General features: G+C 42.2%; 1 protein-coding gene across 9 annotated transcripts in view; it reads left to right on the top strand.

The window, feature by feature from the left end:
• ALPK1 (alpha kinase 1) overlaps positions 1-27128 on the top strand; it is a 119476-nt gene extending 92348 nt beyond the window's left edge. For 8 of the 9 annotated variants that reach the window (XM_065907415.1, XM_065907419.1, XM_065907417.1 and 5 more), the window contains 11 exons: positions 3535-3733; positions 8305-8364; positions 10340-10426; positions 11418-11494; positions 13706-13801; positions 15391-15495; positions 16453-18577; positions 20742-20895; positions 24295-24457; positions 24826-25012; positions 26389-27128. In XM_065907415.1, the coding sequence (XP_065763487.1) occupies positions 3535-3733; positions 8305-8364; positions 10340-10426; positions 11418-11494; positions 13706-13801; positions 15391-15495; positions 16453-18577; positions 20742-20895; positions 24295-24457; positions 24826-25012; positions 26389-26588 (3453 nt within the window). In that variant the 3' untranslated portion in view covers positions 26589-27128. Of the gene's footprint in view, positions 1-3534; positions 3734-8304; positions 8365-10339; positions 10427-10527; positions 10604-11417; positions 11495-13705; positions 13802-15390; positions 15496-16452; positions 18578-20741; positions 20896-24294; positions 24458-24825; positions 25013-26388 lie in introns of those variants that run through there. The other variant, XM_065907423.1, reaches the window with a different exon arrangement.
• The last annotated feature ends 208 nt before the right edge of the window (positions 27129-27336 follow it).

Below are 27336 nucleotides of genomic sequence, written 5' to 3'. Positions count from 1 at the left end.
GTAGTTACTATAAATATAAATGAAATCATTTGTGTAAACATTTTTCATAAACTATATGGTCCTACAAAGATGGAAACCATTATTGTCAAGGAGGAAAGGGAGGAGAATCAGTCCTGGAGAACAGACCTGCCTCTGAACATTGCATCTCACGTAGGTACTCTTACCCAGAATGAGAATGAAGAGCAGAACTCAACATCAGGCATGCACCTCAAAGAGAAGGGGCTCACTGTGGCTTGCTGAGTCCCCTCCACAGGGTCATGAGCAGGGTGACAGGAATAGAGCTGCTGTTTCAAAGAACGGTTTAAGAGAGCCTGGCAGTGGCAGATGCTGCACGTTCTGCAGATAGCAGCTGAGGTTGCAAACCAAAGGGCCGTATTGTTGTGCACCTAATGTAGAGGGGACTCTTGATCAGAGACTCCATATTAAACAGAGCTGGGCATATATAAAGCCAGCAATTTCCTTTTCTATCTTTAAATTTATGTCTTACAAATGTCAAATGACTGACTTGTTCTCATTTTAAAACTTGTGTTTTTCAGATTGATGGTTTACTTGACAATCCTTAATAGAAGTTTTGAGCATTTCAGTTTTAGTTAGGCATTTTTGGTTGAGTTAAACAGAGGCACACAGGCAAATTCATAGAATAGGGTGTCCATTATTATGAAGATACACATGGGATGATAAAGGAAGCCTGTAACTCTAATAATAGCATTGGTGAAAATGTGGATCTGGATTCATAGTCACATTCTTGGATCTTCACATGGGTGTTATACATAAATGTAGCTTAGCTAAACTCTACTCTCTGCTTCTTCCTATCCTGCAGCAACTGGAAAATTCTGTGTTTCTTAGTTTAGATTGATAAATTCATTTTTCAATCCAGGCCACAGAGTCATGGGCTAGGTATGAGGTAGGTACTCTTAGGTTAGCCTTCAGCTGGTGGTAAGATGAGGAGAGGGGATCAAGGTCAACACAAAACGTTGCTGCTTCAAAGGCAGGAGCTGTGGGCAGAGCAGTTTCCTTTAGAAAAGGTTATGTGTGTTAGGTGGACTTCCCAGATGGCACTCGTGATAAAGAACCCGCCTGCCTAGGCAGGAGACCTAAAGAGATGCAGGTTCGATCCCTGGGTGGGGCAGGTCCCCTGGATGAGGGCACTCTAGTATTCTTGCCTGGAGAATCCCCTGGACACAAAGAGTCACAAAGGTTTCGGACACAACTGAAGCGACTTAGCACACAGCACACATGGTGTGTTAGGTAATGATTAACATTGGGGTCTTTGGGCAGATCCCATAAATAACAACCCTCTTACCCTCCTAAGAAATAAAACAAAGGAGTTAGGGAGACAAGAGATTAAATATTACCTTTAATTCTGACAAAGGCTAACTTGGAAGATACAGCTAGGTTTTAGACCAAGGGGTTCTGCTAGATGAACCCCAGAATTATGCTGACTTCCCCATTCAGTCACAGAAATTACCAAACCAAGCAGAATACCCCACATAGGATGGTTTTCTAGAGAAGGCCTGACACAGAAGAGCAGAGAAGAATCCCTGTTTCCTTCAGACCCTTTGATCCCAAAAGAAAAAACTGAGGAGCTAAGCAATGCATGCCCAGTTTCTTCCCAAGTTTACCAGTCAAAATCATCCCTCTCTCCTGGGGCAGAATAAGTAGAAAGAGGCCAGGAGTGCTACAGTAACTGAGGTCCCTGCATGTGGAAGGAAACATCAAAAGGAGAGAAGAGATATCCCCCTAACAAGTGGTACTACTATTAATGTCACAATTTCAACAGTGATCAACTAAGAACAAAAGGACAAATGCAAGAGCACATTATCACTTTTTAAACTTAAAAAACACAGTAATAGGTTAAAAGCCTTAACAAGAATGCATTAGTTTGAAAAGAGAAGGATTATTGTCATGGTTCTTGGTAGCAAAGTATAAATGAAAAGAAATACTGAGTTGGCCAAAACATTCATTTGGGTTTTCCATAGGATGTTCTGGAAAAATCCAAATGAACATTTTTGGCCAACCCAGTAGGATTTGGAGTCAGAATGGGAGAAATAATTCAATTGGATGATTAATTATCAAATAGTGATTTTGATAATTAGTTAAATAGAATCTGCCTCTTTGGATTTTTGGTGATAATTAAATAAATTAATACATATAAAGCTCTTAGCACTGTGCCTGGTACCTAATTTTGCCCAATAAATGTTAGTACTTATGTGATGAAGAAAGCAGTGTTTGTATAAAAAGATTGTGGTAGGAAGATGGGCAATGCTTACAATGCTTTCTAGGCTTCATATGTGAACTAACAAGCCCAGAAAACATTCTATTTGATTTAGTTTAGCAAATGGGTGATAAATTCACTTATGTTATTAGTTGTATGACTTTCAATGTCTTTAGTGTAATAATGCCTTTAATATAATATCTTGGCTTCCCTGATAGCTCAGTTGGTAAGGAATCTGGCTGAAGGTCAGCTGGAGAAGGGATGGGCTACCCACTCCAGTTTTCTTGGGCTTCTCCTGTGGCTCAGCTGGTAAAGAAGTTGCCTGCAATGAGGGAAACCTGGGTCGGATCCCTGGGTTGGGAAGATCCCCTGGAGAAGGGAAAGGCTACCCACGCCAGTATTCTGGCCTGGAGAATTCCATGGACTGTATGGTCCATGGGGTTGCAAAGAGTCGGACACGACTGAGTGACTTTCACTCACTGTATAATACCTTAAAAGCCCTAAATATGGTGTTTTTCCATAAAACTTTGCCTCATTTAAATCTCTATTTCTCACTCTTTGTTATACTTTCATGTCTGTTTCTTATTTTATTCATTCACTAAACATGATCATATAAATATAAAACATTACCTAGAATTCTATATTTCTTATTAATTAAAATGTAGGTAGTAAATGAAGCAGGGTGTTCTGAACTGATGTGGAAAGCTATTCTAGATGTTATGATGACTGAAGAAACCAAATAGCACAACAGTATGTCTAGTGTAATCTCATTTAGGAAGGAAAGGAAGGAAAAGAAAGGGAGAGAAAAAAGAGAAGAAAGAACAAGGGGAGAAAAGGAGAAAGGGAGGAAGGAAGTAAGGCACCGCAAGGAATCAATTAATGTCTACATATACATAAAAGGGTAGAGGAAGTTCTGGAAAGATCTCTGAGAAACCATTATCAAGAAGAACAAGAATGAAATTGGTGGGAGGCAGGGGGAAAATAAGGTAGGGCATCGGGAAGCAAAGGGGCACATTCAATTTTGACTTGGTATTGTTTGGATTTTTAATAACAGGATATATGCATCTTACCACCTCTATAATTTTAGAAATGTAATAGGGAAAATGGAATAAAAACTAGTTTCTCCCACAAATGAATTGGGATGACGACGATGATGATGACTGTCTTTGGGTTCAGTCGCCTACCATTTCCTCTCCTAGATGTAGGTTTTGTTGTTCTTTTGATCGCAATACCTAGACTAGCCTGGTCCCAAGACTGCTCTCTCTGCTGCCGGGCGCTCTTTCGGCCCCGTTGATGGTGTCCGGTGGATGTCCCCCCAGGCGTCCCTGAAAGCCTCCATCCTCGCCCGGGACTGCGCCACGGCCGCCGCCGTCGTGTTCCTGAGCGACCGTCTCCTGTACGGGCTCGACGCCTCGGGCCAGCTGCTGCGGGTCGCCAAAGCGCTGCACAGGCTGCAGCCCGCGACGCCCATCGCCCCGCAGCTGGTCGTCCGCCAGGCCCGAATCTCGATGCACGCAGGTAGGCGTCCTCTGGCGGGCCCCCCAGGTCCCGGCGGCGCCCGCTCCGGGGCGCGTCTGCCCCCGGGGCTCCTCGACTTCCGCGGGGCCGGCGGGAACCGAGGCCCGTGGGCCTCCCCTTGCCGCCTCCCGCGCTCCCGCCGGCCGGCCTGCCGCGGCGCCCTTCCACCCGCCTCTCGCCAGCACAAAGGCCCTGGCATAAAGGGTTTCAGAGCCAAAAGCAATAGAGAAAATTGTGAAAGGGGGTGGAAAATACTAATTGGAGCTTTTGTCGTCTAACAAATCTGTCCCGCTGCTTTCAAACAGGGGTATCTGAATTGCTATACTTCTGACCAAGAGCCTTTAAAAAGCAGATTAGAATTCTACTATTTTCTCTTAGCTCTCCTGTCTCCTTTCTGTAGGGCCACTTGACTATGCTAACAATAGAGCTGACAAACCCACTGAAGTAATTTGAGATTTTTTTTCCATCACTAGGAGCACCGGTACAGTACCTGATTAGGCCTTAAAGTATCTTTTTTTCCCCTTCTGTCACTCTGAATGAAATGAAAAATGAGGCTGACATTCTAACTGAGGCTGTAATGTAGAGGAGGGCTGGTGGGGGCAGGGGCCTGCTCTGTGTTACTGCAAAGTTCACTTCCATAGAATTCTTGAATTATTTAAGTTACTGATAACCATAAGATTTAGAAACCTGTAGCCTGCTGTACTCATTTCCAAGACTGAAAGGGTAAAGGACAAAAATAGAATGCAAGTTGCCTCTCCCAGAAACAGAACTGGCTCATTTTTAAAACTGAGTTTAGTTATTGCTATTGTTTTAATAACTCTGGACTTGAAGAGGTTAAAATATCTTTTAACTACTTCATTTCCTTTGAAAAGGAACTGTACTGACTATACTGAATGAGACAGTTGCTGAATACAGAGAGGGGCAGAGATAAAAGGAAATGAGAGAAATGGGCTTGTGGAGGCTAACTTTTCAAAAGCCCAAGCTCATTCACTCTCAAGTTCTTGCAGCTGTGTGTAAATTGTACCCAGGTCTTATTATATAGTTTTCTTTTTTTTTTTTATTATATAGTTTTCTAAAGTAACCACATCAACAGAGTTGAACTTAGGGAAAAAAAAGGTCTTAATTCAAATGTCCATAATTGGGGACATTTTCATAATGTTTGGGGTTTATCATCTTTAAGGTATGAGAGAAACCTAACCGCTAATATTCCTCCTGACAGCATCAGATGGAATTATGTGTCAGCAGAACATTCTATGGTGAGGCGGTGGTGGCACCCAAAAATGAGGGCTGGGTGTTCTAATGTTTGTTCTCATTAAATAGAACTTGGAACAGAGGGCATGTTTTATAATACACTGATTTGCTGTAGTGTGACTTGTTAATCACACTCTCTCACCAAGGTAGTATAGAACTTTTCTCCTGATGAGGGGTTAAGCATTGATATCATCATGAGCAGTACACTTCTCTGCCCACATATCATATGTCTAAGGTAAAAGTCCTAGATCCTATTCTCCAGCAGTTGGAGTTGTCATTTCCTCAAAGATACTGCCAGAAGTGCCCGAAGAAAACAAACTCAGCCTCGGGATTAGGTGCTTACTTGTAAACATCTGCCCCCAAACATCTCTTGAGCCTCTACCTACGCTGGGTTTCCCAGAGAGAAAGGGAGACTTAGAGCAGGGGCGGTGTCCTGGAAAGCAAAGAAGGTACAGGGGAAGGGCATCTCAGTCCCCAGCATTTGGGAAACCCTGATGCAGGAGAGGCGTGTGTGTGTGATACTATACGGGTAAGGAAATAATACGAGGGGACAGCACAGTCTTCCTGTTTTGCCCTTTGACCCAGCCTTCCTGGTATCCACTCAAAATCCATTCCAAAGGTCTTAAGTATTCAACATCATGAGATTTCAGAGGCAAGAGAGGATGCCCTGGGCCTGCTCAGCTCACTCTTGCCTGAAATTAGACAAAACTTTTCAAGCCACAATTAGAGATAATGATTCAGACTTACAGTTCCATCAACGTGGAGAATGCAGAATCTTCTCCCATTACATAACTATAGTAAGTTAAATGTTTTTAGATGCACGAAAGATAGATGTTCAAAGTCAGAATAGTAGATTACTGCTCCTGACACTATAGCCAAAGAGATTTACACTTGGATACAGTCTAAGGAAAGGGATTGCCGCTTTAATTCCTGTGCAGGGACAGGGCCTTGGGCTTCATAGGTGAAATATTTGCATAAAGCTGGAATTCTTAAAAGTTTGCACAGTTATGAAATGGGACTGAACAGCTCTACCAATCCAACCAGAGAAGTGGGGGAGGGAAGCTTGCTTTCTGCCCAAGCTCTGAGATGGAAACCAAACATATATATATGTAGTTGTTGTTGTTGTTCAGTCACCCAGTCATGCCTGACTCTTTGAGACCCCATGGACTGCAGCACTCCAGGCCTCCCTGTCCCTCACCATCTCCCGGAGCTTGCCCAAGTTCATGTTCATTGTGTCAGTGATGCCGTTCAGCCATCACATCCTCTGATGCCCTCTTCTCCTTCTGCCCTCAATCTTTCCCAGCATCAGAGACTTTTCCAATGAGTTGTCTGTTTGTATCAGATGATCTAAATACTGGAACTTCAGCTTCAGGATCAGTCCTTCCAGTGAATATTTAAGGTTGATCTCCCTTAAGATTGACTAGTTTGATCTCCTTGCTGTCCAAGGGACTTTCAGGAGTCTTCTCTAGCACTACAGTTCAAGGGCATCGATTCTTTGGTGCTCTGCCTTCTTTATGCCTCCAGCTCTCACAACCGTACCTGACCACTGGGAAGACCACAGCCTTGACTATAAGGACCTTTGTCGGCAGAGTAATGTCTCTGCTTTTCAACACACTGTCTAGGTTTGTCATCGATTTCCTGCCAAGAAGCAATTGTCTTCTGATTTCATGGCTGCAGTCCCTGTCCACAGTAATTTTGGAGGCCAAGAAGAGGATATCTGTCCCTACTCCCACCATTTCCCCTTCTATTTGCCATGGAGTAATATATTTGTATATATCCATCCAAAAGAAATAGCAACAAGTCTGTGCCAGGTGTCTGTGTGGAGTCTGAATTTACCCACAATGAATCCCCCACCAAGTAATTAAGAGAAAATTAGTTCAGTACTGAAATTTCTGGGACCTAGTGGATCACGTACAAGCCTATGCTCCAGAGAAACATCCACACTCCAGAGGTGTCTCTTAATGTCCAGACCAGAAAGGTACACAGTGTCATTTCTGCCACATCCTTTGTCCACAGTAGGTCACAGGGCCAGTTCAGGCTCAAGGAGAAGGAAAATAAATTCTAGATTCTACTTCTTGTTGGAGGAATGGCAGGGTCACATTGCAGAAGAACATGTGGGTTGGAAGAGATTGTTATGACCACCTTTGGAACACACTCTGCCACAGTCAGGTATATGTCTGTGTGTGCCCTGTAAAATAGGGTGGTCAGGGAAGGCCTTATGAGACAGTGAAGTGCTATTTGAGCAAAGACCTAAAGGAGAAGGGAGCAAGCCTTGTAGATATCTGAGATAAAAACATTCCAAACTAAAATAATTGTTAATACAAAGACCCTGACATGGGAGCAAGCCTGGCAGGTTCAAGGGATAGTCAGGAAGCCACTATCACCAAAGTAGGAGTGAGGATGAAGGAAAGAAGGTAGAGATGAGGTCAAAGAAGTCCCAGGGGCCAGACCATGGAGGGCTTAGAGGGACCTGGAAGCAGAAATGAATAAAAGGATAAGTGATTGCGATTCCTGCTTACATTCATAGGTTAGGCCTATGCATTAGGTTAGGCCTATGAATTCATAGGTTAGGCCCCTCCTGTGTGGTGTTGATGAAGTCAGTGAAAAGTTTACAAAGAACTTCTCTACCAACCCCCTAAAAAATTCCTTCCTGATAATTCTATGGTGGTTTAGTCGCTAAGCTGTGTGCAACTCTTTGCGACTCCATGGACTGTAGCACACCAGGCTCTTCTGTCCATGGGGTTTCCCAGGCAAGAATCCTGGAGTGGGTTTTTTGTTTCAACTTCTCCAGGGGATCTTCCTGACCCAGAGATTGAACCTGGGTCTCCTACATTGCAGGCCGTCTCCTGCATTGCAGGCGGATTCTTTACCACTTGGGCCACCAGGGAAGCCCTAATAATTCTATAAATAGTCCTCTTCACTTCACAGGCAACTCAACTGTACTTTTGGACTAGAGTCCTGGCATAGTTTTCACAAGAAGGATATGCAGCCTCTGAGAAAGGTTTGCCTATACTTCTCAAGCCTTACTCTGTATGAATGGGTTATTTATTCATACAAATGAATGTGTGTGTATACATATACACATGTGTATATACATATGAGTCTAATCACAGGTTCAGTTACTACATAACTTCCCGTCTTACCAATTCCTGAAAGCTTCGTCTTCTTTTTCACTTTTGTGTGTGATGTGGTTACTGATTTTAAATTTTAAAATAGGATGTTTTCCTGTTATAATGTGTTAACCTTAGAGCATGAACAGCAGTAGTATTTAAAGCACGTGTTCAAAACTGATAATGTGGCATTTGGTTGCTTCTTTTCAGGGAAACTTTTAAAAGCAGAGTATATCCTGAGCAGTCTAATAAGCAACAATGGAGCAACGGGTAAGGTGCTCTCGTATCTTCACCATAACCTTCACGCACTGTCCCTACCGGAGTTCCAGCTTAGAAATAACCTAAGAATCTCGTAGTTACTGTACGCTGGATATTCCCAGAACTCCCTGGAACTGGCTCTGCCCCTGATGAAAGAAGTTGCTTCAGTCAAGCAATTTACTTCTCTGTTTCCATTTTCTCTTATGAAAAATGAAACCAAAACAACCACATCTTCTAATATTGCCCTGTGGAGTGGCGTGTGGTACCTAATCAGCATTAGCTGTGAAAGTAGGTGACTCCCTGGGCTTCAGAAAAGGCTCAGCTGAAGCTTTGTAAAGAATTGTGAATGGAAATTGAGCCTGTAAGTTCAGGAGAATACACTTATAGTTTTATATATTTAAGTGATCTGAAAAATAAACTGTATTTGGCTACAGAGAAAATGTAGTAAAAACTTATTTTGAAATGGATTTCTTAGACTAGCTAATCATACATGAAAGGAAGGAAGTCCTAATAGTTGAGTAACAAGTAATTTAAGCCTCAGATATCTTGTCTGAATTTCTGGGCGCTTAAGCCAACAAGTTTCCCAACAAGTTGAACACAATTCCCAGTCAAATTTTTTATTCCTTTTTTTTTTGGCTGTGCCATACACGGCATGTGGGATCTTCGTTCCTGGACCAGGGATTGTACCCATGCTCGCTGCAGTGGAAGTGCAGTATCCTAACCACTGAAGCTAGGGAAGTCCCCTAGTTGACTTTTAAGCTCAATATACTTGGATATAAGGTCTCAAGCTCCCTGAAACTTGTAGACATTTCCAATGGGAAGCCAATTGGAAATAAAAATATTGACCACATACCTCTCTTCTGTGGCCACCATCACTAACCTACAATATGCATTATTCCCCATCTTCTGCACTTGCCAACACACACACATATGTAGATAAAAAGCCAGGGAGAAAGTAAGGGGGGTCAGTGTGGTAGAGAATAGTGAGAGATTATAATAAAGAGCCTGAGGATGTTTGGCCACTGGCAGTTATCAGGCCCCAGCTTCTTCCCTTGTGCCCCACACCTGGACAGACTGAGCTTTTTTAAAGCTCATTTATCAGTAAACCTTGGTCTAGCTTGTGGAAACCTTTACCCCAGCCCCACACCCAAATCAAAATAAAAAGAGAAGCCACCCACCACTCCCTTCACTTCAGTCTAACGGACCAGCTTAGGTGCCTTCCCTGCCCTCCTCAGAAAGGCTCGTTATGTGAGCACTAAATCTTTTCATATCCCCTCGGTGCATGTGTGGAATCATCAGTTTCAACATCCAAACCAATTTTGGGTGAATGGGATGGATCCTGCCCTTCTCTCAGGAACCACGAGACAGTTGGGGGGACACTGTAGTTAATTAACCTGGGAAGCCTTGGAGGCAAGACCATTGAGGATGAGCCCTGAAGTAGGAGTGAGAGGGAGCAGAATCCCAGGTAATGGGAGTGACAAGTTCAGATACCATGAAGCAAGTGTGTGTGTGTGTGCGCGCACGCACGCATTCAGTCATGTCTGACTGTTTATGACCCTGTGGACTGTAGCTCACCAGGCTCCTCTGTCCACAAAACTTTTTAGGCAAGAATACTGGAGCAAGTAGCCATTTCCTACTCCAGGGGATCTTCCCAGTCCAGGGATCGAACCTGCATCTCTTGCATCTCCTACATTGACAGGTGGATTCTTTATCACCGGCAAGAGTTGGCTGCTATTATAAGGGACACAAGCAGAGCCCAGTTGGTTATGGGGAGAGGTGGGGACCAGGCAGGAGTCAACTCCCATGAAGCCTTGTAGGTTATAGCAAGGAGTTTAGACCTTATTCTACATAGAGAAGAGATTGTCTACTGAATCCATGTCACATGTGTTCATGAAGGCTTCCATGTACATAGTTTTATTTCACCAGGCTGTTTCTTTAATAATTCAAGGCCAAAAATTTTTTTCTTTGCCCCCCTCTTTTATTGTAGGTACCTGGCTGTACAGAAATGAGAGCGACAAGGTCCTGGTGCAATCAGTCTGCATTCAGATAAGAGGGCAAATTCTGCAGAAGTTGGGTACAGTCATCCTCTCAAGTCTCATTTACCAAGTTTGGCTAAGAGATTCCACTGTGGACTTTTCTCATTGTATCTGGTTGATATTGTTCCATTTCCCTTAGTTTTCTCATCAAAAGGAGACTGACACTTAAGATGCCAGGAATATTATGAGCATTAACAAAACAAAATAGTTTTCTGGTGAGTTTTGTTAAAGAAACTTATGTTTCTATATTGTGACTTTTCTTGGTACTATTTCTGGCATCTGGCTGTCAGTTGAGCAGGACTCCATGTGATAAGTGACTCTCTTATTCTAAACCTATGCTGACAACTGGGCTTCCCAGATGGCACTAGTGGTATAGAATCCACCTGCCAAGGCAGGAGATTGCAAGAGACACGAGTTCAGTCTCTGGGTCAGGAAGATCCCTGGAGTAGGGAATGGCAACCCACTGCAGTATTCTTGCCTGGAAAATCCCATGGACAGAGGAGCCTGACAGGCCACATACCATCCATGGGGTTGCAAAGAGTCAGACATGACTGCATGCATACACACACCCTGATAACTTACCCATTTATTCCTCGGAGGGCATTTCTGAGTTTTACTAGCAAAGCTTAGAGGACCTTAACTGTATTTTAAAATGCAAACTAATGTATTTGAAAATTTTAAACAGAAGATGGTAATTGTTATCTTGAAAATAATGGAGATAATCATTTATATATTAATATATTTCATATGCACACATGTGATATGTAATATTTCTTACTATTTCCCTGTGAAAGGGAAAAATTATCCATATTAAACCAACCAGAAAAGCAGATTGTTGTTTTTCTAGCAGGTTGCTATCTGCTCATTGCTGTCAGTCTTGTCTAGTTGTAAATTTTCTTTCAAAATGCAAAATCATCTTTCTGTATTACTTTTTTAAAGTATCTTCTAAAAAAAAATAATAATAAATAAAAGTATTTTCTGACACAAGAGCACAGATACTAGCAGTTTGTCCTATCTCCTTTTTTGCAGGGATGTGGTATGAAGCCGCAGAGTTAATATGGGCCTCAATCACGGGATACCTGACACTTCCTCAACCAGATAAAAAGGTTATTTGTCTCGTGTTTATTTTCTCATTTTCTGTATTTGCCTTCGGAAAGTTATTACCTTATGGCACAATTTATCATTTATGATAAAATGAGTTTATCATTTATCAATTTTATTGGTTATATTTTTGTTGATTCTTCTGCTTTATTGACTATGCCAAAGCTTTGGACTGTGTGAATCACAGCAAACTGTGGGAAATTCTACAAGAGATGGGAATACCAGACCACCTGGCTGCCTCCTGAGAAATCTGTTTATAGGTCAAGAAGCAACAGTTAGAACTGGACATGGGACAACAGACTGGTTCCAAATCAGGAAAGGAGTATGTCAAGGCTGTATGTTGTCACCCTGCTTATTTAACTTATATGCAGAGTATGTCATGAAAAATGCTGGGCTGGAGGAAGCACGTGCTGGAATCAAGATTGCTGGGAGAAATGGCAATAACCTCAGATATGCAGATGACACCACCCGTATGGCAGAAAGCAAAGGAGAACTAAAGAGCCTCTTGATGAAAGTGAAAGAGGAGAGTGAAAAAGTTGGCTTAAAGCTCAACATTCAGAAAACTAAGATCATGGCATCTGGTCCTATCACCTCATCACAAATAGATGGGGAAACAGTGGAAACAGTGACAGACTTTATATTCTTGGGCTCCAAAATCACTGCAGATGGTGATGGCAGCCATGAAATTAAAAGATGCTTGCTCCTTGGAAGAAAAGCTGTGACCAACCTAGACAACATGATATAAAGCAGAGACATTTCTTTGCCAACAAAGGTCCATCTAGTCAAAGCTATGGTTTTTCTAGTGGTCATGTATGGATGTGAGAGTTGGACTATAAAGAAAGCTGAGTGCCGAAGAATTGATGCTTTTGAACTGTGGTGTTGGAGAAGACTCTTGAGAGTCCCTTGGATTGCAAGGAGATCCAACCAGTCCATCCTGAAGGAGATCAGTCCTGAGTGTTCATTGGAAGGACTGATGCTGAAGCTGAAACTCCAATACTTTGGCCACCTCGTGTGAAGAGTTGACTCATTGGAAAAGACCCTGATGCTGAGAAAGACTGAAAGCAGGAGGAGAAGGGGATGACAGAGGATGAGATGGTTGGATGGCATCACCGACTCAATGGACATGAGTTTGAGTAGACTCTGAGAGTTGGTGATGGACAGGGAAGCCTGGCATGCTGCAGTCCATGGGGTCCCAAAGAGTCAGATACGACTAGTGACTGAGCTGAACTGAACTGAACTGAACATGGACATAGGACCAGGATGGACTTCCCTGGTGGTGCAGTGGTAAAGAATCCACTTGCCAATGCAGGAGACTCAGGTTCAATCCCTGGGTTGGAAAGATCCCCTGAAGAAGAAAATTCAGCCCTCTCCAGTATTCTTGACTGGGAAACCCCATGGACAGAGGAGCCTGGTGGGCTACAGTCCATGGGTCACAAAGAGTCAGACATGACTGAGCACGAGCATGAATGAAAGAACAATAGGGCCAGAAACATTTAAAAGCTCCCTCTCTGTCCTGCTCATCCTTACTCACAACTAGACTCCTGGCCTGTATTTAGTGTTTCTCTATATATTTGCAACTATCTGTTTGTATATTTATTTCTACTTATCCATTTATTTCTACTGGTATTGATTTTATTATATATTTAGCCTTTACCTCATTGCATAACAAAGTTGGGATGGCTCAATTGCATTCTGTAAAATCATTCTCCTTTGGTTAAGTGGGGAAAGACCTCAGCCATTTACATAGCATCTTTATTTGAGAAATTGAGAAGCAACGTTAGCTTTCCTTGATGTACTCATCCTCTGTGACTCTGTGAGAATATTCTCCTCGTTAACTGAAGCTTTGGGTTACACATTTCCTTGAACTGTGTCAGCAACGCTGCTGCCTACAATCCTTCTAACGACACAAATGGAGTTGGGCATGGGGACTCTTGCTTGGGTCAGTTCTTTATACCTAGCATTGTGGACAAGTTCATGTTGACGATCGAGCAAAGCCCCGCTAAGAAATAGCTGAGTTTACATTATGCCCATGTCCTCAGGATATGATAGTCTTTCAAACCCAGTGACATCCAGTCGAGAAGTATCTTCAGAGTCATAATAACAAATGATAATAATAAGCAATGGTTCATATGGAGGGCTAGTCGTTGACTTTGGGACTTGAGAGCAAGAATTGACTGTAAGTTCCTCATCTGTGTTTTGTTTGTATTTCCTTACAGGGCATTTCCACGTCACTAGGTATATTGGCAGACATCTTCATCTCCATGAGCAAGAAAGATTATGAAAAGTTTAAAAGCAATCCTGACATTAACCTGGTAATCATCACTTGGCAAAACTATGGTGCAGAGCGGCATCACCTCCAAAACTGTCAGTGTTATTCTTGGCTAGTTCTCTCTTCAGGTGTCAGGGAGCACAGTATCTCCCCTCTTCGAGTAATGTGAACAAGCCTGAGGAACAGCTCCTATGTTGTCCCATTTGACTTTATTACCCCAGCACTTAGCACAGCACCAGACCTCAGAGGGTACTAGGGGAAAAAAGACTTGATGAATGAATGAATGAAAGAAATCAAAGTGATAAATGCTTTGAACCCCATGATTTCCTTTCAGATTATCACATAATTCAGTTTCCACACTTGGACTCTCTCAATGACAAAGTAAGAGAGTAATAACTTTAAGACTTTAATTACAGTCTGTCCAAATCACATCAGTTGCTTGTCCAGGCTTCTATCTGTAATAATAATGATTATGAATGTTTATTTATTGTTTTATAGCTCAAAAAGTGTGTGTACATATGTATGTGATCCACTCACACCACATCTACGTAGGCATAAGGTAGAGCAGAATGTGTCACTCCCATTTTAGAGGAAAGTAAACTGAGGTCTAGAGAAACTAGGTGACCTCTGCAACCTGCACAGTCAGTAAGAAAGAGAACTGGGAGCAGAAACCAGATCTCTAACCCGTTCAGAGCATTGCACAGACGTTGACTCTTCTCCTGCACTGCTCTCAAATTGACATTTTTAATTGTGTCATCAACATTGCCTTTTTTCAAATACCAAAACAACAGTAGTAACTGTACTCAGTACTAATTAGCATAGCATAAGAACCCATATAGCTTGCTGCTTCTTCTCTGAAGCTTAGCAAAATGTTGCTTTTGCTATCAGACAGACCAAAACACAGGAAAGGGGTTATGTTCCTGTTCAGTGAAGTTCTCTGAGGATTGTTTAAAACTGCAAACTGCCCTTCCGCCTTGGACCTCCTTGACCTCTTCTTGCTGTATTTTTCTCTGGAACATTTATTGCCACCTCAAATATTACACATTTTACTTATTTTGTATATTGATTGATCCCCTCCCCTTGGAAAATAAGCTCATTGCAGGCTCACTGTCTCCTCTCTCCTTCAGGACTAGAACAGTGCTTGGCACATGGGGATACTCAATACATATTTCTGGAATAAATGAATGAATCTTAATTGCTATGCAATTGTACGTTAAAGGCTTCTTTGCCAAGAACAATGCATAAATCATTAGTGAGTCTGACTGTGAAACGCTCACAGTTCTATGAACAGAGAGCTGCATGATCCTCTGAAGAAACTTGTCTGAATTACTTTGCGTGGGCAGGCACTGTGAATGTTGGCACGTGTGAGGCTCTCTCTGTGGCACAAGTTGGGGATGGATGGTGTGTGGGTGTGGGGGAAAGGATGGTCAATGCCCTGGGGTCTTTACCCACTTATTCTTTCTTGGCATTGTTCTGAAATGGTTGTGATAAAGTGCAGGGCACCCCTCAAAACCTTAAAAGAAAAGCAAAGGAATTTTATAGCCTGTCTTTTGCTAGTGGGTAAATCATTGTCGGCAGTACACTCGGCCTCTTGTTTTCTCACAGCACGCTTGGCCTCCTGTTCCCTTGCAGGGCCTGCTGAAGGAGTTTGACCACCACTTGCTGTCAGCCGCTGAAGCCTGCAAGCTGGCGGCTGCCTTCAGCCCCTACACACCCCTCTTTGTGCTCACGGCTATGGTAAACAGGGCGTAGCCCTCCTTGCTCCTCTCCCCAGAGACAGACATCACCAGGGGAGGGAAGAGCCTAACCCTAAGATAGGATTCGTGTGCATCATTAGATAATTGTGAGCAGACTTCATGTTTGTAGAGGTCATATCCGTCAGAGTAGTGACATCCTGCTGATGGGGAGCTAAGTTACTGCAGCCGGAGGATATGATACTATCTGCTGTAGAACAAGGGCTCCCAAGCATGTCTGCTGCTGCTAAGTCACTTCAGTTGTGTCCGACTCTGTGCGACCCCATAGACGGCAGCCCACCAGGTTCCCCCATCCCTGGGATTCTCCAGGCAAGAACACTGGAGTGGGTTGCCATTTCCTTCTCCAATGTGTGAAAGTGAAAAGTGAAAGTGAAGTCACTCAGTCGTGCCCTTTCAAAATACATATTCTTTGGCTCTACCCTAAATCCACTAAATGTAAAGGCCTGGTATTCTTACCTAGAAATCATTCATTATGGAATACCTCCCAGGTGATTCAAATACCCAGAGGGATTTGGAAGCCACAGGTCTATTGTTTTGACCATCAATAAACAAATTATGTGTTTGTATATAACAGAATTGTTACGTCCATGTCCCATGTTTAGACTCTGTTTGCTAAAACTAACATTAGCAACAATGACAGCAATTTTATCATCTTTGATCAAAAGTATCAGGGCTACAGTAGGATGGAAGCTAAAGCTAATTTCTTACCCCTTTGTGCCAACCAATTACATATGTCCTAGTCCCATCCCCTGAGGCATCAAAAAGATCACAGGTCCTTGACTCATGTTTATGTATTTTTATTAGAATATCCATGGCACATATTTTTTTAAAAAAAGAAAAAAACTATTTCTGATGACTGCCCTCCAGGAATGAAAACTTTCCCTGATTCACTTCTAGTTTCTAATTCAGTGTCTGATTTTGTATCTGATGTTTTCCTCAGAATATTCGTGGCACTTGCCTGTTGTCATATAGTAGTTCTAAGGACTGTCCTCCAGGAATGAAAAACTCACATCTATGTGAAACCAAAGAAGCCTTTGAAATTGGCCTCCTCACCAAGAAACGTGATGAACCAGTTACTGGAAAACAGGAGCTCCATAGTTTTCTTAAAGCTGCTTTTGGTCTCACCACTGTGCACCAAAGACTCTATGGGGAGATGGAGACTGTCCAAACAGCAAGTCAGCTCTGTAGCGAAGCTATGGGAAAGCTGTATACTTTCAGCAATTCCTCCGGAAGTCAGGAGAGAGAAGCTCTCTCTCAGGAAATCATGTCTGTTATCACCCGGGTGAAGGAACAGTTACATGTTCAAAGCTTCTCAAATTTAGATGACAAGTCTTATGTTCCCGAGGGATTCAAGCGTGGGCTAGAGAAGCCCATCTTACATGGGCAAGTGGATTTCCAAAAAATCCTTGAAACCTATTCACAGCACCACACTTCAGTGTGTGAAATATTTGAAAACACTTGTGGAAACCACAAAAATAAACAGAAAGGTATGAAAACAGGAGTCTGTATCACTGATCTAAAAACAGAAACAAAAAACATAGATACCGTGAGTGCCACTGAGGACAGACCACATTTTGAAAAAGGCATAGTAATATCTTCCTCCCGAATTGCAATGAACAGTCAGGAGAAACTCAGGAGGATGGAAAGGAGAAACTGGGCCAGTTCTGATGCATTTCGAGTCTCCGTGGATGAAGATGTGGAGACTGAAGCTGAGTCAACAGACCACAGTAGTGGTGGGGGAGCTGTTCTGAACAAGTCTCTGAGTGACAGCCAGAGCTCCAGTTCTTGGAGCAAGTTATCAGAGTACAGATCTTCTACAAGCTGGGAGGAAGTGAATTATCACGTTGATGATGTGTCCGCCAGAAAAGAGCTTAGCAAGGAAGGGCATCTTGTGGACACTCAGTGTTCTACTGCCCTGTCAGACGAGCAGGAGGTGAATGGGGCCAGCAGGGCTGAGCATCCACTGTCTTCAGAGCTTCATGGTCTCTCTCTCCAGGAGCCCAAGGATGACAGATTAGAGTCTTCTCAATGTCAGCTGCACAAGTCCATGCCCTTGGCAACCTTCCCACCTCATAACACAACAGACATTTCATTGGCCTCTGGTGGAGGGTGGTTTAAAGGAGGTAGGCAGGAAGTTGGAAATGTGGGGTCCAGAAATACTTCTGCTCATTCCAGACCCTCATTTTGTTCTGCTTCTTGGACTTCTGATTCTGGTTGGCCTAAGAACATGACCACATATCCTTCCATCCAAGAAGAAGAAACCTTTGAAACAATTGATGAGTTTCGAGAAATCAATGGTGACGCCAAGCACGGTGATGAAGAAGAGAAGAGAGAAGAAATCAAAGGATGCACAGGTCCTGCATTTAAAGATAGCCCCTGCGGGGTTGACCCAGAAGGAAAAATAGCAGAAAGAGCAGAAGATATTCCCGTAGACTTCCACTCAGTCGTGGGTGAATCTCTGGACAAAAGTTCCACAGTAGCATGTAACTCTTTCACTCCTCACTGGCTTGTTCAAAACCCTAACTCAGGAAAAAACGGTCAGTCAGTCAAAGAGCAGGGCATTGACCCTGATGCCTCCACAGTGGATGAGGAGAGCCCGCTGCTGGGCACTGCAGATGTTCACACCACGAGCACATGTGGCTGCCCTAGATCGTGCACTTGGAAGCAGCCGCACATTCAGGGAGCCCAGATCCCGAATTCCTCAGTAAGCAGTAAGCCTCCCAGCCCTGTCCTCAGCGAGGACTGCACCACCACGGAGGAAGCAAATGAGCCTGGAAACCTGCTCAACTGCAGCCAGAACTCCAGCTTGTCCTCACCTTGGTGGCTGAAATCACCAGCAATTTCCAGTGGTTCTTCTGATGGAGAAAATTCATGGTCTTTTCTGAATTCCAGTGGAAGTTCTTTTGTTTCATTGCCAGGAACGACAAAGCAGGCGATCCTTGAGGCCCGCACCCTGCAGCCTGATGATTTTGAAAAACTCTTGGCAGGAGTGAGGCATGACTGGCTGTTCCAGAGGCTGGAGCATACAGGCGTTTTTAAATCCAGCCAACTCCACGGAGCACATAGTAAGTACGCCCTTTCAGGAAGCATCTCTGCTTGTTGAGGGCCCTCTGAAGTTTCTGTTCTGTGGATCACTTAAAGCTCATGAAAGATATAGACACCTGTGATGCTTTGTGACTATACAGAGAAAGATGTAGTTCAGGGGCCTCTTCTCTCTCTGTGTGATGGACTCTAAAGGTTGCAAAGAATAGAGACTCGCTCAGGCTGCCTCACACATTGGAGATGTGCTTCATAGGCAGTAAGTAAGGGAGGATCTTATAGAACGTGGGAGCAGTCATCAGTCAGGTTTGAAACAGCTCTGGATGCCATATATACTCATTGATCATATATACTCCATTGATCCTCATTGCCACAGCTGGTTTTTCTCTGTTTCCCATTCAAAACCCCGGGGGGTGGAGTTTGACCTAGTTACACAGCATCCTTCTAGCAGACACTCGCCATGTCCGCACCTATGCTGAGCGGTTTCTTGCCAGGCGCTGCATTGATCGTGTGCGTTTAGCAGCTGCTTCTGGCCTCAGGAACAGCACGGGGAAGCCTGAACCGGGGCCTCCCAGCAGTGTGGCTAACCCAGCTTAGAAGTGGTGGAGAAGCTGGGGAGAAGACCAAAGAAGGTTCTTCTCTTAGCCCAGAGGATCACATTATAATATCCTCCAAGGTACTGAAGAATTATTTGAATGAGAAAAAAAAAAACTATTGCAAAATGCCTTTCAGAGGAAACAAGCTATGTGGATTGCTAAGCACTGGATATACTAAAGTAGTAGTTCTTAGCACTGGTGCCACATGAGGATCTCCCAGGAGGCTTTTAACTCTTTAAAACTTCCAGTCCCTCACCCCAGAGATTCCAGTCTCATGAGTCTATGGTGTGGGTCCAGGCACCTGTATTTTTTAAGAGCTCCCCGGTGATTTTTGTATAAAGCCAATGTTAAGAACTTCTGCTTCAGAGTATCTCAGTGTTTTACCTGTCACCTTAAAGTCAGAGTAAAAGATCAAATTGTTGCCAAAAGAAGCCAAATTTTCTAATAATGGCTTTTCCCTGCTTTCTATGAGAGTCTGCAGTTTCAAAGTCCCATTTTTGAGAGTTAGGGAGCTGCTTTATTGTTTTGTCTGTGTGCCACTTTATGGGTGAAGAAGCACATGGGAGGAAGCGAGCCCCAAAGCTGAAGAAACTGGACAAGTTATGCATCTGCTCCTTGCTTCTTGCCTTAGTTCACTGCCCTTTCTACATGTGTGGACATGCAGTTCGCCTTCGTTCCCTTCCCCAGCTTCTCTGAGTCACCCAACCCTGAGCATCATCTCTCCACAACCTCAGTTGTCTCCTTCCTCCCCATCCCCCATCCCAGACCTGTGGGCTTGCCTCCCTTTAAGTACTCTCTTCTCCTGAGGCTCCTCTTCATGTATTCATTACCACAGCCTGGTCACTGGAGGTCCTTGTCCACTTTAACTTGGGTCTCAAAAGGTTGCATTTCTTTCTTAGGATTCATGGTGGTCTTCCCCCTCAAAGAGATCCTTTCTTGCTCGCTCTGGTCTTCCTTTCTTTAAGGTGAAAACAACCCTTATTTTTTCCTCTTTATCTTTTTCTTTTTCAGTTGAGTTTTCATCTTTGTACAGGAGCTGTATTTTCTCAGTAATTCCTGGACTTTCCCAATTTAAAATATGTAAGAGAAAATTAGGTTGAACTTTCATATGTAATCTAGGATCCCTGGAGTTGTCAGGAACTTTTGGAGTAAACTTATTCAACTGACTTCTATCCACGTGAACCCACATAGGTAGCAGCCTCTTTTATTCAAGATTCCCAGATAATCAGAGGAAGGTGTATTCACATGTCACTTGTTTTAAGATGGTCTCTGGGCTTTTGCTGTTTGAAAAGCCCTTTTATTTTTCATTACTTTCATACAGAAGCTCTGGCCTTAATACCTTGCCATCACAAACAAGAGATTTTGTGAATCAAAGGCAATTTTCATTGTAATTTCTCAAACTTTACCTTCTTATTGTACTTCACTAACTTTTTAGTAATAGTCATGGAAGAGGATAAAATTTGAGAAAATATATTAAAAAGTTGAATATTTCAAATGAACACAGATTGGTACCTGTGTTACAATTCATCTTATCCATGAATTACAAGATCTTTTTGAAAGATAAGGTCAATATTCATCTTCTCTTTTATTCAAGGTGCTCTTTTGTTAAAATATTCCAAGAAATCTGAACTGTGGACAGCCCAAGAAACGGTTGCATATTTGGGGGACTACCTACATGTGACGAAGAAAGGCAGACAAAGAAATGCATTTTGGGTACATCACCTTCATCAAGAGGAAACTCTGGGCAGGTATGATTTAAAAACATATATAATCATGTATAATGGGCTGATTTGTCCCTTCTGTTAAGTAATTGTTTATGAGACTATAAAAGGTCTGGGAAAAGTGGCTAAATGTTTCCTAACTCAGCTCCTTTTCCTCTTCCTCGTTAGCTAATTAATAACAGTTACCATAGATGGTTGGGTGGCATCACCGGTTCAACAGACATGAACTTGGGCAAACTCCAGGAGATGCTGAGGGACAGGCAGGCCTAGTGTGCTGTAATCCGTGGAGTCACATGTAGTCCAAAAAGTCAGACATGACTTAGCAACTGAGCAACAACCACCATGGATAGAGAGCCCACACTATGTCAGTCACTGGGCTGGATGTTTTATATACATGATTTTAAACCCCTTGGAGAACATTAACCCCATGGTACAGATAAGAAAAATAGAGTTTCTTGCCACATGACAAGTCAGAGAGTCTTGAACACTCTCATTGAAAATGCTGGCAAAAAAGACTAGCTAAACCATGCAAGCCACACTTCTAATTAAATGAGTGAGCCTGCGAAAAGAGGCACAAAACTCCTCTGAGGCCAGTAATGAAACATATTCAGGGATGTAAGTGAATGCTGAATCCTTAAGACACCTCTCTGTAGAGGTTTTGGGCAGGGGGTGGGATGAGGGAGCAGCTAGTGACAAAAGTTACGCATGAAAGGGGATGAGTGGAGAGACCACTGATATAAAGCATTGACTCAGGAATGGCTATATCCTCAAAAAACAAACAAACAAAAAAAAAGGTTAATTAAAAAAATACCATGTCACTGAAGCAAATAACCTAGAAAGATTTTTTTGCTTGGCCTTAATTCTTGATGACAACTTTAAGCAAAAACTCACCTGCAAATTAGTGATCACAGGTGGTCCTCGTTTGGTATAAGGCCTAATTTTATACCATATGTATATTTTAAAGAACCTATAGAGCAAGACTTTTAAAGTAGACCTTGCTCTTTTCCCAAATCTAAAAAATGTAAGAAATAAATAGGAAGAGAAAAAAAGTGAGAAATCGGGAAATTCTTAAATAGTAGAAATACATTTCTTGAAAAGGATGTTGATGATAATAACAATAGTAAACATGTAAATTTCATGTGCCAGGCCCCTGTTTTAAGTAATTTATATACTAACTTAATCAATCCTCACAAAACCCGATGAGGTAGGTACTGTTGTTATCCCCATCTTACAGATGAGGGAGCTGAGACACAGAGATATTAAGAAACCTCCCCAAGTTCGCACATCAAAGTGGTGGAGCCAGGTGATACAGGAATAATTGTGTTCCCCTCCCACCCTAAATTCAAGTTGAAGTTGTAACCCTAAGTAACTCAGACTGTGATCTTACTTGGAAGTAGTCACTGCAGATGTAATTAATTAAGATGAGATTAAACTGGAGTAGGGTAGGCCCAGAATCCACTACGACTGATATCCTTATAAAAAAGAGGAAATTTGGAAATAGACACACACAGGGAGAATGCATGTGAAAATTGTAGCTATGTGGCCACCAAGCCAGAACTGTCTGGAAAAGTTGACAGTCTGGAAAAGCTCCTTCCCTTGCATCTTCAGAGGGAGCATGACTCCGCTGACACCTTGACCTTGGACTTGTAGACTCTAAAACTATTAGGAATCAATTTCTGTTGCTTAAGCCACCCAGTTTGTGGCACTTTGTTACAGCAATCTTAAGCAACTAACACACCAGGATACATGATAGGAGGATCTGAGATGGGATATAAAAGAGAGAAGAAGAGACATGGAAGATGGAGCAAGAGGGTCTTACATACATCTGATCAGAAAAAGACAACAGAGCAAATAGGAAAGAAATATTATTTTAATAAATCATTTCTGATAGTTTTCCAGAATTGCCCAAATATATTAATCTTCAAATACAGAAATCACAATGAATCCTGGATAGTATAAAAAGTATTGTACATATATTAGGAAGTATTTGTAGAGATGAAGAAAGTATTTGTAGGATAGAAAGCAAGTATTTGTAGAGATGAAGTAATCACAAAAGGAAGGGGGAGGGAAAGGCTTCTGATTCATCTGCTGACCTGTATAAGGTCATGTTGCAGTCAGCGAAAGATCTGGTTCCAGAGTCCATGCGTTTTCCAGCACCCTGGCTGGTTTTCTAGACTTACCCACATCTGGTGAACTGCTACAGCAAGTGAACACTTTCTCGTATAAGGAGAAAATAAATCGGTGTCACCCCTGGGTCGATGTATTCATCAGGGTTCTCCAGAAACACAAAACCAATAAGATGTATGTGTGTGTGTGTGTGCGCGCGTGCGTATGCTGTGCTGTACTTAGTCACTCAGTTGTATCTGACTCTTTGTGACACCATAGACTACAGCCAGGCTCTTCTGTCCATGGGGATTCTCCAGGCAAGAATACTGGAGTGGGTTGCCATATCCTCCTCCAGAGGACCTTCCCAACCCAGGGATTGAACCTAGGTCTCCCACATTTCAGGCAGTTTCTTTACCATCTGAACCACCAGGGAAGCCCAAGAATACTGGAGTGGGTAACCTATCCCTTCTCCAGGGGATCTTCACGACCCAGGAATCAAACTGGGGTCTCCCGCATTGCAGGAGGATTCTTTCCCAGCTGAGCTACCAGGGAAGCCCGTGTGTGTGTGTGTGTGTGTGTGTGTGTGTGTGTGTGTGTGTGTGTGTGTGTGTGTGTGTGTGTGTGTGTGTGTGTGTGTGTGTGTGTGTGTGTGTGTGTGTGTGTGTGTGTGTGTGTGTGCGCGCGCGCAGAGATTTATTATTAGGACTTAATTCACATAATTATGGATGCTCTCAAGTTTCAGCATCTACTGCTGACTGGATATTCAGGAGAGCTGACGATATAAACTTCCAACCCAAAGACCAGTGGGATTGAGACCCAGGAGGAGATGATGTTTCAGTTCAAGTCCAAGAGCAGGAAAAGACCAGTGTCCCGGGTCAGAGGCAGTCAGCAAGAAGAATTCTCTCTTACTTGAAATAAGCTCAGCCTTCTGTTCCATTTGGCCCTTCAGTTGATCGGATGAGGCTCCCCCACACTAGGGAGGGTAGTCTTCATTACTCAGTCTATTGATGTAAATGTTAGACTCATCCAAAACACCCTCACAGAAACACTCTGAATAGTGTTTGACCAAATATTTGGGCGCCCTGTGGTCAAATCGAGATGACACATGAATTTAACCATCAGGCAGCTAGTATGAATTGTGTTCCATTGTTCAGCGTGCTCTTACAAAATTATCTGAGTCATGAGATAAGATAATATTAACTAAGACAGAGAAAAAGTAACATCTCTCAAGCATTTTTGCATCTCTCTCTTAGTCTCTTCTCTCTTACTCTAGAGTAGGATCACTCTGCATTTCTTGCTGTGGCTTTTCTGCATTCACAGATATGTTGGGAAAGAATATAAGGAGCAAAAGGGGCTCTGGCACCACTTCACTGATGTGGAGAGGCAGATGACCGCACAGCACTACGTGACAGAATTTAACAAGAGACTTTACGAGCAGAAGATTCATACGCAGATATTCTACATACCATCCTCAGTATTGCTGGTAAGATTAAAGAAATCAGGGGTATGATTAAACGCGTCTAGAAGTATATTTTGAGGCTTCCCAGGTGGCACAGTGGTAAAGAATCCACCTGTCAATGCAGGAGACTTGGGTTCGATTCCTGGGTCGGGAAGATCCCCTGGAGAAGGAAATGGCAACCCACTCCAGTACTCTTGCCTGGAGAATCCCATGGACAGAGGAGTCTGGTGGGCTACAGTTCACAGGGTCGCAAAAGAGCTGGACGCGACTTCGTGACTGAACAACTGCAGTGCTCCTAAGTGGCGAAGCCTGAGTTCAAAGGCTAAGATCTGCTGACCTCAAAACCCATGGCTTTCACCATTGTTATACTGTCTCCTGTTTCTATTTTTCAGATTTTAGAAGGCAAGACAATAAAAGGATGTGTCAGTGTGGAACCTTACATGCTAGGGGAATTTGTAAAATTATCAAATAACACAAAAGTGGTGAAAACAGAATACAAAGCCACAGAATATGGCTTGGCTTATGGCCACTTTTCTTATGAATTTTCCAATCATAGAGATGTTGTAGTTGATTTACAAGGTATGTGAAACTGGGAGTTATTTTTTATTTTAGTATTATTTATATATAAATGTGAGGTTTTATAACTAGCTTTGCTAGTTATTATTTCAATAGGTTATTTAATGCACAGGCTACTATTTGGAATGAATCAGTCTTGCTGTATATACTAAATGATGCATGGGAAAATTTTCTAAAGCTTCTACAAGTGTCTAAGGGCGTCAGATGATCAGTGAGAAGATCTGGCTCACATTTTGTTGAGCTTATTTCTAGAGCAAATCCATAACAGTTTTCTTTTTTAATTTTACTCAGGTGGATTTGGGTGATGTGGGTTTCTTATGATTGTGTGTTTTAGTATGTCAAAGTCTTCCCACACTTTCTTTGCTCTAGCCCTTTACCTTCACTACAGGTGTGATATTGGGTTTCATAACTGGGATCATTATGGAACAGCAAGCTGTATACCTGAATCTAACTTCCTTTAAAATCTGCACTAATATGTAAATTTTGTTTCAGTTTGGTATTTTATCTAACAGAATTACTACCCATCATTCTGTACTTTATTTAAATGATAAATGAGTCTTGTTATGATTATTTCTAATAATAATCCTCCAAGATTTTTTCTATCCCCTATCCATCACATTTACCATCACTCTGTGTTATATATTTTGCTTACTTATATCACTGATTGATCTTCACAAGAATGTGACACCAAATACAGAGATTTTTTTACTAACTTGTTCACAAAACACAATAGTGTTTTACACAGTGTGTACACTCAAATATTTGTTAAATGAACAGAGGAATCTATGAATTAATGAGTAAGGCTTTAAAGAAACTTCTGAATCATGAAAGAAAAAATATTCAATGGGATTTAATAATTTAATAATTTATATTATTAATAATAATAAATAATAAATAAATTTAATAATTTAATAACACTAAGTGTGTGCTACTGCTAATTCCTTGAAAACTGGTTGTCTGGGCATATCATATTTGACAAATTTAATTACCCAATATTCAATTCTTCTTAGACCAATAATTGGAATATGCAACACCAGATCCCTTAGCAGGAATTTATTAATCATCAACCATAGGGCTTCCCTTGTAGCTCAGCTGGTAAAGAATCTGCCTGCAATGAAGGAGACCTGGGTTCAATTCCTGGGTTGGGAAGATCCCCTGGAGAAGGGAAAGGCTACCCACCCCAGTATTCTGGCCTGGAGAATTCCATGGACTATATATAGCCCGTGGGGTCACAAAGTATCGGACACAACTGAACGATTTTCACACAATAGGATGACTAAGTTACAAAATGGCTATTTCACTATATTATATTTTTTCTGAAGCACTTTGCTAAAATTTATAGAGAATTTAATTCTCAGACATATTTATTTCTTTTTTAGGTTGGGTGACTGGGAATGGAAAAGGGCTCATCTACCTCACAGATCCCCAGATTCACTCTGTTGGTCAGAAAGATGTCACTACCAATTTTGGAGAGAAAGGAATTTTTTACTTCTTTAATAACCAGCATGTGGAATGTAACGAAATATGCCATCATCTTTCTTTGACAAGACCTTCAATTGAGAAACTAAATAATTCATAGACTGTCTGGAGTGGTAGTGACCACTCAATGCTGCTCACCAATGCTGGGCTCTTCTCTCCTTCCAGACACACAAATTATGGCCCAGCCTGGCCCTTGGGTTCAGGTGGGGCCATGGGACTGGTTCTAGCTAATAATTTTTGAGAGGAATTGAAGAGTATCTTCTTCAGGCTGATATTCAATTGCCAGTGCAACACTTACAGTCTCTTTCCCTCTGCACAATTGCCAGAATACATCAGAAGTCCCACAATGAGAAAAACACAGGAAGGAGCTCCAGCTGACCACGATGAACATGAAGCACATCTGAGAAATAAGCTTTTCTGGCTGAAGCCATCGAGATTTGGGGACTTTAGTCACTATCCATCAAGACTGATACTTTTAGCGTTTTTCTTATTGATTTAGGAATTCTTTATAGATATATATTAAAGAATTCAGGCCTTTGTGATATGCATTCCAATTTTTTTGTCTTTTGACTTTGTAAGAAACTTTTTTTCCATGCAGAATTTGTTTTATACAGGTGAATTCATCAGTCTTTTATTTTATGGTTTCTAGGTTATATGTCATCCATAGAGCTTCCCTACTGAGTTTTGTTGTTGTTTTTTCTCTTTTATTTTTTTAATATTTATTTTTAATTGATTGCTAATTGCTTTGCAATATTGGTTTGATTTCTGTCCTACATCAACACGAATTAGCCATAGGTGTACATATGTCCCCCCGCTCTTGAGTCTCCCTCCCATCTCCTGCCGTTTCC

The sequence above is a fragment of the Muntiacus reevesi genome, chromosome 16, assembly GCF_963930625.1.
Source record: "Muntiacus reevesi chromosome 16, mMunRee1.1, whole genome shotgun sequence".
Classification (NCBI taxonomy): Eukaryota; Metazoa; Chordata; class Mammalia; order Artiodactyla; family Cervidae; genus Muntiacus; species Muntiacus reevesi.
Note: the sequence above shows the minus strand (reverse complement) of the source record. Positions and strands in the feature narration are given on the sequence as shown.